Source organism: Gracilinanus agilis, chromosome 3 (assembly GCF_016433145.1).
Source record: "Gracilinanus agilis isolate LMUSP501 chromosome 3, AgileGrace, whole genome shotgun sequence".
Taxonomy (NCBI): domain Eukaryota; kingdom Metazoa; phylum Chordata; class Mammalia; order Didelphimorphia; family Didelphidae; genus Gracilinanus; species Gracilinanus agilis.
The window spans coordinates 173,822,637-173,833,810 of NC_058132.1; the positions used below are offsets into that span (position 1 = coordinate 173,822,637).

Consider the following 11,174-nt stretch of genomic DNA (forward strand, 5'->3'; position numbering starts at 1 on the left):
ATGAAAAAATTGATACTTATGTAGAAACACATTAAGATGGATAAATATCAATTACTTTTGTATAAGGTCACAGGATTTGAAATTTAAGTTATTCTCATTAAAAGGTCATCTTTCATAGTTCCATTTTCAAATAACTCAACTTTCAAGTTTCAAGTAACTTTCCCTTCATAAGTCTTTGATTCCCCACAATAAACTAAGCAAAATCTAGCATTATCTTCCTAAAAAGATAATACAGTCCCTCACAAATTTTAAGTCTATTTTTCTTAAAAAGGGAAAACAGTACTCACTAAAAACTGGAGGTTTCCATTGGACATACTCTGAGTCACATGTAACCTTTGGCCCCCACGACTTCAAAAGCAACAGCACTACTTTGGCAGACTTTCAAGATAAACTTGATGTTTTCTGGACATCTGTATCCAGGTTATTTCCTTCCCTTGGGTATAATCCAAATTATATTGGATTAGGTGTTGGTCTCATAAAACAATTTCTTTATAATATTTTAAAAAACAAACTTGAACACTCAATTCACCAAGGCCCAATTTTTAAGAGAAGTGGAGAGAAGAGGAAAGAATAAGCATTTACACACGTAGTATGTACAGTCATCCCTCTCTATATCACAGTTCACTTGAGGCTTCACCGTATCACAGGTTTTTTTAAAAAATATATCTAATTCTGCATCGAAGCATACTATTAGCTGATGGAATAAAAGGCAACCAAACACAGTGCTGTGTTCTGTATCCTGGGTGCTGATTGTCTCACTGACTGTGGGTTAATAAGAGTGTGGAAAAGGTTTATAAGAGAGTGGGAAGGATTTATAAAGCCTTAAAATACATAAATAATAAAATAAATATAATGATGCTACTTTTCACCTATCGTGGGGGTCTCTGGAACATAATTCCCACAATAGGTGAGGGATTACTGTATCTCCGTTTTCCAGTTCAGGAAAGTGATACAAAGTGATTTAAGTTACTTGTCCAGTGTCACACAATGACTGAATGTCTGGAATCTAATGTCGATTGAGTTATTCCCGACTCTAGACCTAGGATTCTATCCATTGCACTACCAGCTACCAAAGCAAACATCTGTAAAACATCAGCTCTTGGTATGCATTACCTAAACCTGAATGGGAGTCTTTTAAAAAAACAGATTATGATGGTCAATCAGTCAACAAGCATTCATGAAGTACTTGCTATGTACTAGGAACTGTGCTAAGTGCTAGGAATACAAAGAAGAGCAAAAACATGATCTCTACTCTCAAGAAGTTCACATTCTAATAAAGGAGACAAAATGCAAATAATTATGTACTTATTAAATATACACCGTGTAAAAGGAAGGTAATCTCAAAGGGATGGGACTTGGGGAAAGAGGACAATAGGCCAATAGGAAATGCTTCCTTCAGCGGATAGGATTCAAGCTGAGTCTTTTAGGATGCCAAGGAAACCAGGAGTAGAAATGAGGAAGAACAACATTCCAGCAGGTGTGAGAAAAGCCCTTGGAAATCTACAGAGCTGGGAAATGGGATATCACAGGTGAGGAAGAGCAAGTAGACAAATGTAGCTGGATTGTCTAGAGTTCATAGGGAGAATAATATGTAAGAAAACTGAAAACACAGAAAAGGAGCCAGATTGTGAAGGGTTTTACTATTAAATACCTTCTATTACTGCTGCAGCCAACAATAATTGGTAAGAATTTTACTAACAGATTTAGTGGATAAAATGCTGGAGTTGGAGTTAGAAGAAAGATTTGTGTTCAAATCAGGCAGAGTAGAGAAAGAACGCTATCCACATGCAGAAAAAGAACTGTGGGGAGCAGAAACACAGAAGAAAAACAACTGCTTGATCACATGGGTCGATGGGGATATGATTGGGAATGTAGACTTAAACGATCACCCTAGAGCAAATATCGATAATATGGAAATAGGTCTTGATCAATAACACATGTAAAACCCAGTGGAATTGCATGTTGGCTATGGGAGGGGGATGGGAGGAGGAGATGGAAAGAACATGAATCATGTAACCATAGAGAAATTTTCATAATAAAAAAAAATCAAATCAGGCATAGTAGTGTGACTCTGGACAAGTCACTTAACCTCTCCCAGCCTGTTTAAAATGGCAACTATTTCATGGAGTTTGTGAGAATCAAATGAGATAATATATGGAAAGCACCAACTATAACGTGTTAAATAAATGCTAGTTGTTTACCATTAAACTTCACTTAGGCAAACTTCAGTTGTTTTTGTTGGAAATACTACATATTAGTTAACAAAATATCTAATAACTTAAGCATTGTGAACAAAGGGAGTGCTGAAGTCAAGTAATGTCTGCCAAGATAAATAAGTAACCTTAGATAAATAACCTCCCTTCTCTAAGCCTCAGTTTTCTTAACTGTAAAATGAGGGAATTGAGTAAGTAGATATCTATGATATATTTTAGTGCTAATAGTCTGTGTATTTAAACATAGTACACAAATGTAAGGTTAAGGAAACACAATCTCAGTTTCATATTGACTTATTTACTTTGAACAGCCCTTTTACCAAGTATAACTTTATTCCTGTTTCCAGAGTAATTTCTGGTTAATTCACAATAGTAGATACTATTAAAGATTTACTCAATGGAAGTTTAAAAGTTGTTGTTTTTTTTTTTTAACAGTCCTGGAATAATAGAAATTAATCCTCAGTTCACAAATAACCTCAATAGTAGAACATGGTGCTAATAAATGCTAAGGTCAGTAGTTGAATTCCCATACAGGACTGTCATGTTCACTTTTTTCCCAGTCGCCATTGATTCTACTACTAATTCTGACTGGCTGCCAATAGTACAAGGGAAACAGACAACAATATGCACATAGCACATCACAAATCCATTACCACTACTAGAAAAATAACTCAAAACAAAGATCCTTTTGGTAAGGGGTCATCTTAAGAATGCAACTTAGGAGAAGCTGATAAAAGAAGTTTTCAGATCATTGGGTTTGCCTTCAATAGACTTTCACTATTAGTCAAAAACAATCAACTAATATTTGTTCTATTCAAAAAAACATGCTCTTTAAGCACATATGTAAGAAAAAAATGCAATTGACTAGAAAGCACTTAAATGTGCATTATTAAATTAAAAGTAAGTTCAAAGAAAAATAAATGTATTTGCCAAGTGACAAGAAACATCCTCAAGCAAACTAAAACTTTCTACTAGAAAATAAATCATTAGTCACTTCCCTAGTCCAACTGTTTATTATAGGTGTGCAGCCCACACATACTCACACTCATACTTTTTGCAGCAGACAGAGCTAAGTGCAAGTGTGACTTGTAAATGTAATTTACATATATAAGGAGTCTAACAAGTTCTATTTTCCTATTCCATGTAGGATTCCTCTCTTACAACATAATTTTGGTGATTCCGTTTTGATTGCTTCCAGTGACAAAGAATATAGTATGCATCTTATAAAAGCTCAATTCAGTTCACATTTAGAAAGCTCTTTAAAATTTACAAAGTACTTTCTTAACACTATCTTATGAAAAAAATTAATGCAAGTATTTTAACCCCTATTTTATAGATGAAGAAACTGACTCCAGTGCTCTTTCTACTACAACAGGGCAGCCTATTCTATTTTGGGGCAATGCTGATTGATCATTAGGAAACTCTTCTTAATACTGAGCTAAGATCCACTTTTCTATGACTTTCATCTGCTAGTCCTGGTTCTTCGCTCGTGTTAATAGGAATTTCTTAATCTTCCTCTTTTTATTAAGGAGACAATATCTGACAGGTTGGGAGTTTTTTAAAATCTTTCTCTTTAATAGACCCTCTCTAAAGGGGGAAAAACAGTTAAGAAAACACTCCAATTTCTCTGACTTCCTTGGAAGCAGGGTTGCTGGGTCATTCTCTCAAAGAAGATGTGATAGCTACTTTGAGACAGTTACTTTTGAGAGTTTGAGATACACATACAAATTTGAGAAAGAGTCTGATTTACTGAGGGCTTTTCTCCTCAGTTTCTTGAGGAAGAAGAAGCTGTCAGAGGGGCTTGTCTCCTCTGACTTCTGAGAGAGGAGAACTGCATCAGTTTCTCTGTGCCAAGAGGATCTGACAGTTATATCTGACAGTCTGATTTCATATTTTACTTTAAGGAGTTCGTTATCAATTTAATGTTCATTGAATAGATAGTTAAGATAGCGAAATTAACATTAGTTAGAATAGTTTTAGTTTAGGCCTGATTTTTCAGGCAAGAAGATTCTTAGATATAGAGTTTTAGAGATTTTAGTATAGGATTTGGGTTTTAAGATTTAGTTTAAGGATTAATAAATATAATTTCCTATTTCTTATCTCCTATTTCCTATCCCTACCTCTCCTCCAAAATAAATAAAGATGCTGGTGTACCAAACAGCTCTCTGCAATTTCATCAGCCTCCACCAATAATATTTATCACTCATAACAGCTTGGCTATGATATTTATTAGCTATAATACTTGGGAACCACAAAGATAAAATGTAAACTACAAAACTGATTGAAATTAAATAGGAAGACACAGGGAGAGAAGTCAAGTACAAACAAAAGAAAATGACAAGGGGGCAGCTGAGTAGCTCAGTGGATTGAGAGCCAGGCCTAGAGATAGGAGGTCCTAGGTTCAGGGTGGAATTAAGAAGACAAACCAATCTAGATAAGACTAAATTAATTTCAAAAGATATTTATTAAGCACCTATTTACTATAAGTAAAGGATCATGCTGGGAGCTAGATAGAAAAAGATAAAACTGACATTGACCATATCTTCAAGGAACTTACATTCTACTGTTCTTAGTAACTATGTTGCATACATTTAATCTGCCTATGTCCTTATATTTCTTACTCAGAAATTAGTCATACTGTAGTCAAGGACACTAAATAGCTGGTCTGAGTGTGTGACATTTCAGAAGACTCACTATAGAAGGGCTATAAAGAAGAGGAGGGAATAGAGAGGATATTAATGAAAATTGAACTACTTTCTCAGGATCAAAATCTAAATGGGAAAACCCCTTTTAGTCATTTGAGTGGACAGGAGATAAAACAAATTATAAACAGAGAGCCTTTTGTTTGGGGTCATCCTAACATTTTGTTACAAAGAGATGAAAGAAATTTTTATTGCTGAATTTTGCCATTTAAGTAGTATATTATACAGTGACCAAATCATAAAAATTAAAAAACTCTAAGCTAATAGGTAGTATGGCAAATAATGTAGCATTAAATTCCCACCTACTTGTTCAAAACAACTTTTAACAGCTATGATATATGTACCCATAATGTTTTAAAAAACCCTAAATACCCATCCAACATTTTGAGCAATCTCATATCAACTTTGTCTATTAACAATATTGATAGCAAATGAAAGAATACTAATAATAAAACACTCCTATAACCAGCTAGTTTCTTAGCATTAAACTGCCAACTTTTTGTAACACATAATGGGCTGGAGGTATGTAAAAAATAAAAATAAATAACAATAAGTATAAACAGCTAGTGCATAGTAACCTGAAATAGGAAAATAGCAAATAGGAAAGCAAAAGAAATTTTATTTTAGGCATCCATGGAAGCATAGTCTTTAATTAATATGACTTAACTGTGGATAGTTGGGAAATTACTATCACCAACTCAACTGTATGGCTATATGACACAAAAATAAATTTATTTTCTAAACAGAAGATTTAAGCCTACCAAGAGTCTAGGAAGCTAGACTGAAAGTAGTGAGGGGCATCTTGGATAGTAGTCATTTTACAAAGGAGATACTTCACAAATGTTCTATGTGAATATGGTTTGCATACACAAAGAATTCATCAACACAATGATAGGCAGCAATACTGGCCAGTATTGTGTTATCATTTAACAAAGACAATTTCCAAAAGAACCTATACATAGATATATAGCAAAAATATATAAGAAGTCATTTTAGCATAAAGCAAAACAGAGCCATCTAAAGGAACACAGAAATGTTTTTGATCAAATAGTTGAATATGTAGGCAATAAATTTGGCTTTACATTTCTAACCACTGGAATGAAAACAGAAACATGCAATTACATTGTTTTCCTTTTCTGGCACAAATTCACCTACATCAATAATTTTTTTTTCCTGGAAATAAACTCAAACAAGAATATGTATCAAGAATTCATGTATAAAGGGCACAGAGTGACAAAATAAAGTCTTTTCAGTCATCACTTTACAAAAAATACAGAGGCTTTTCATACAGACAATTCTCACATCTACTTTTTATAAAAACAGAAGGCATGACAGCAAAATGTAATTCAAAAAAATACATTTCTACAATTGTGTGTAATAAATGTGGTCCAAAAAATCTGCTGTATGATGTTCTAACTTAATAGGAGGTAAAACCGTGGAAAATCCTAGTGAATGGATCCAGGTAATATGTTTCAGGGAGGTTTCCTCTCCCTCAAATATCGGGTACCTTAAATTAAATCTGGACAAGTACTAGGTTGTATCTAACTTACTATCAAATTCTCTAACAGATACTAAGTGCTGATAATTATAATGTGTTTTAAAATAAAGACCAAAAATTTAGATTCTAGTCATAAGAAGGGCAAAGATGACATCATCTTCTAGAAGATTATGATCTGGGCTTTTTATATCAGTAAAAAAATGGGAAAATGAGGGTGTGTCCCTCGATTGGCTGAACAAATTGTGTTATCTGATGGTGATGGAATACTATTGTGCTGTAAGGAATGACGAACTGGAAGATTTCTATGTGAACTGGAAAGACATCCAAGAACTGATGCAGAGTGCAATGAGCAGAACCAAGAGAACATTGTACACTAAAATTGAAACATTGTGGCACAATCAAATGTAAAGGACTTCTTTACTAGTTAGTAGCAATGCAAAGACCCAGGACAATCCCAAGAAAGAACACTATCCACATCCAGAGAAAGAACTGTAGAAGTAGAATCACAAAAGAAAAACATATTATTGGTTATATGAGTGGATGGATATATGACTGGGGTTTTGGCTTTAGAAGAACACTTACAAATATGAATAACATGGAAATGGGTTTTGAATAATGACATACATATAACCTAGTGGATTTGTTTGTCAGCTCTGAGAGGGAGTAGGGAAGAGGGGAGGAAAAGAACATGAATCTTGTAACCATGGAAAGATATTCCAAATAAATAAAAAATCTTAAATTTTAAATAATAAAAAAAAAAGATTATGAGCTAAGCCCCCAGTCTGGTTCTCACCTCTTTTTCCAGTCTCATTTTCTTACTTTCCCCCTATGCAAATTCTATGTTCTAGTCAAATTGAATTACTAGATATGCCTTGAACTCAAAATTACACCTCCTACCTCCAGACATCAACACAGGCCATTTTCAGTTCATATAATGTGCTCTCTCCCTATCCTCCACTCTAAAGATTATTCTTACTGCCACTCATGGCTAGTTCCCATCTCTGTGTCTTTGCTCTGGCTGTTAACTCATTCCTGAAATGTCTTTCCTCATTTCCTTCTCTCAAAATCCCAAAGTCCTTTAAAATTCTGCTCAAGTTCTCACTTCTATATGAAGATTTTCCTGATCACCCCAGCTGCAGGTGTTTTCCCCCAAAAACTGCCTTGCATTTATTTTATATATACTTATATAGAACACATTTTCTATGTGCTGTCCTTCACAGTAAACAAAACTCTAAGTTCCTTAAAGGAAGGGTTGACATACAATAGGTACTTAATAAATGCTTGTTGATTGATTAATTTCTGTCTTTTCAGAATCTTCACTTCCTTTAAAACTCAGGTGAGTTGCAACATCTTATGAAATCCCATACAGTATAAGCTGCTTGAGAGTCGGCATAGTTTCATTTCTGTCTTTTTTTCTCTATATCCCAACATAAGAATCCAGTGCCTTTCACATAGTATGTATTCAGTGAATGCTTGTTGAATTGAAATTATCAAATCTGCAGATGGCACAGCATTAGGAAGGATGCATAACACAAATAACAGAATCAGGTCAAAAATACCTCAACAAGGGGCAGCTAGGTGTCTCAGTGAATTGAGAGCCAGGCCTAGAGATCAAAGGTCCAGGGTTAAAATCTGACCTCAGATACTTCCTAGCTACTGCCTACCCTTTACCACTCTTCTGCCTTGGAAGATACTTAGTATCAATTCTAAGACAGAACTAAAGTGATATAGAGGGAAAAAATACCCCAGCAGGATAAAGAGTTGATTTAAAGCAAATTAGACAAAATGTAATAAGAATAAGATAAGTAAAAAAAAATTAAACTAAAATACAGGATGGGGGGAGGCATAGTTTGATAAGCAGCTCTGAGTGTTTTATTGGATTACAAGTTCAAAATCTATCAATAGAATGACATAGTGGTCAAAAAATGAATTTGATCTTAAACTACATTAAGAAAGGTGTAGTGATCAGGCCTAGAGAAATAAGAGTTCTAGTACACTCTACCCTAATCAGATTATGTCTGCAGAGTTGTTTTAATTTCTGGGCATCACATTTTAGAAAGAATATTGATGGGTTGTAAAATGTCTAGAGGATAGCATGAAAGGCCTGAGATAAAGCCATATGAAGACTGCTAAGGAAGAAAGAGAATGTTTAGCATGACAAAAAGATTTAAGGGAGACATGAGAGGTGTCTACAAGTTTCTAAAGGATTTTTATGTGAAAAAACTAAATTTGTTCTGCTTGACCCACAAGGGTAGAACAAGGAATAAATTTGCAATGAGGGAAATTTGGACTTCATGGAAGGAAAATTTCCTAACTATAGCAACCCAAAAGTAGAATGTACAGCCTTGGAAATTTGTGAGTTCTACCTCACTAGAGGTTGTTAGACAAAGGTTGGATATCATTTATTGGGTATGCTGTAAAGGGGACTTGTTCAGTTACAGATTGAACTTGAAGGCCCCTGAAGTATCTTCTAGCTATAAAGGTTTTTTGATTCTATGAGATTCTACTTAGACAAAAGTTCTACTCATTTAAAAACAGTGCTGGGGTAGTACCTATAGGTAATATTTCTTTTTTATGAAGTTTTACATCTTAGGCTTCCAGGTAGGTAAGCATCTTCTGCGTTTTTAAATAATAAAAAAAAATTCTTGGTAATAGTGATTTTTAAAGCTATTTTTCTTAAAAACATGTAACATTGGGGGTGGCAGGGGAGTGGTTCAGTGAACTGAGAGCCTGGCCTAGAGACAGGGCTTTTGGGGTTCATATCTGACCTCATACTTCCTAGCTGTATGAACCTGGGCAAGTCACTTAACCCCATTGCCTAGCCCTTACCATTCTTCTGCCTGAGAACCAATACATAATATTGATATTAAGACAAAGGATTTTAAAAAAATATGTAACACTAATGTTGAAAAAATAATCAAATTTAAAGAAAGGTAAATCCTGCTAAATTAGGTATTAAGTATCATAATGTAAGAACAGCTTACTATCTGAAACTACTTCATTCTTTGCCTCTATTTTTGGCAAATATAGTTATAGATTAAGAATCATTAAGACTTCAGTTCAAACCCTGCGTGAGCTACTTATTAATACTAGGCAAGTCACTCAACCTCTCTGGCTCTCAGTTCCTCATCTAGTAGCTATGAGCTCTAAAAACCTGTGATCCTAATTTAGGAAACCTATAATCCATTTACAAATTCGAGGTTCCCAGGCCTTTCTATGATTATATAACTGTATTATTTCAATTACTTTTTTTCTTACATTAAAAAAACTCTACCTCAAGACATAAAGAGATTTCGATGACCCACACACTTTCAGCTATTTTTCACAGAGTTCAGCTGGAAATCTGTATTTACTAATGTACAGCTTTTCCCCATACTTCCAAAATTAAAAAAAAAAAATCTATCCAGTACGAAGGTTATCAAAAAGCCTGAAGAGATGGGGGCAGAAGGTAAGGAAAATGCCCTCTCATTTGGCCTACCTGATACATTCTCTAAGGGGATTTCCTTTCTCCATTCTCTCCCACAGTGGTGAGGACTACCCAGGAGTCTCAGAACCTAAGTTTTGGTCTTGGGAGTTAGAAAAGCGAAGAGTAAGGGCGTTTCCATGACAACCCTTAACAGAGGCAAGGCGAAAGAGTTTCTTAAGAGAGCAAGAGGAAGTGAGAGGGCCAGATGGGAAAGTAGGAATGAAAGAATAAGGAAAGGATGGGGAAGTAGGAATGAAGGAGGAAAGGGGTGAGAAAGAAGAAGGAAAGAGATTAAAAAAAAAAAAAAGAATGATGGAAGGAGGAAAAGGGGGGAGGGAGGTAGAAATAATTTATTTGATATATAAAATACCCAGGATGGAGGAGGACCTCCAAGTCAACAAGGGAACCAGAAAGAAAGAAACAGACCAGGGACTGGTGGAGTCGCCAGGGTGGAGCGGGAGCTGGGCCCGGAGGCACAAGAGCCGGAGGTGGCGGGGCAGGGCCAGGGTTCGGGGCAGAGAAGTGATGGGCGGCCCCCAGCTCTCTCCTCCTAAAGCCAGGCTCGCCTGCTTACCTGGAGAGCGAGTCCACGCTGGGCGGCCGCGCTGCCGCGGGCTGAGAGCCCAAGCTCTCGCAGCTGGAGCTCTTCTCCATGGAGCGGCCGGGCAGAGTGCAAGGCTGGGCGGTGAAATGGCTGCAGCGGACAGGAGGAGCCGCGGTCAGCCCAGAGACTCCCAACTCAGCCGCAGACAGGAAGCGGCCATGTTCGCCCAGACTGCACCGCGAGGGAGCTGGGTTGAGGGAGGGGGCCGCCCTTCCCCCGGTTCGCCCCCGCCCCTTGGCTCCGGCGCGGCGGCGGCGGCGGCGGCGGCGGGCGGGGAAGAGGGACTGTAGTAAGGGGACGGAGGAAGGGAGTAGCGTAGGGGATTGGGGGAAGGAGGGGTGGGGGGGTGCTGAAGGACCCAGGGAGAGAGACGCCAGAGAGGGGTGTGGGTCCGAGGGACGGGAGATGAAGTTATGGATCCGAGTGGAAGGCAAATGAGTGAAGGCCGGAGTAGGATTGAAAAAGATCAGGGAGTTATGATTGGAGGTGAAGTGGGAGGAATGTTGAAAAGGGGCAAAGTTGGGGCGAAGAAGAGGGAGGACGAGGCTGGCGCTATTTCGGTGAGGAAGGGTGGCTTCTAAGAGCTCATCAAGATCTCTTCTAGCTCTAAATCTATAGTTCTGTAACATGGAGAATGTGGAAATAAAGGGAAATGGTGATGCCTGGATGACAGACAAAAAGACTTGTGAAG

General features: G+C 37.0%; 1 protein-coding gene across 1 annotated transcript in view; it reads right to left on the reverse strand.

Moving 5' to 3' along the window:
- MTMR2 (myotubularin related protein 2) overlaps positions 1-10,533 on the reverse strand; it is a 95,899-nt gene extending 85,366 nt beyond the window's left edge. The window contains exon 1 of the mRNA XM_044666237.1: positions 10,454-10,533. Within this exon, the coding sequence (XP_044522172.1) occupies positions 10,454-10,533 (80 nt within the window). The remainder of the gene's footprint in view (positions 1-10,453) is intronic.
- Between the last annotated feature and the right edge of the window lie 641 nt (positions 10,534-11,174).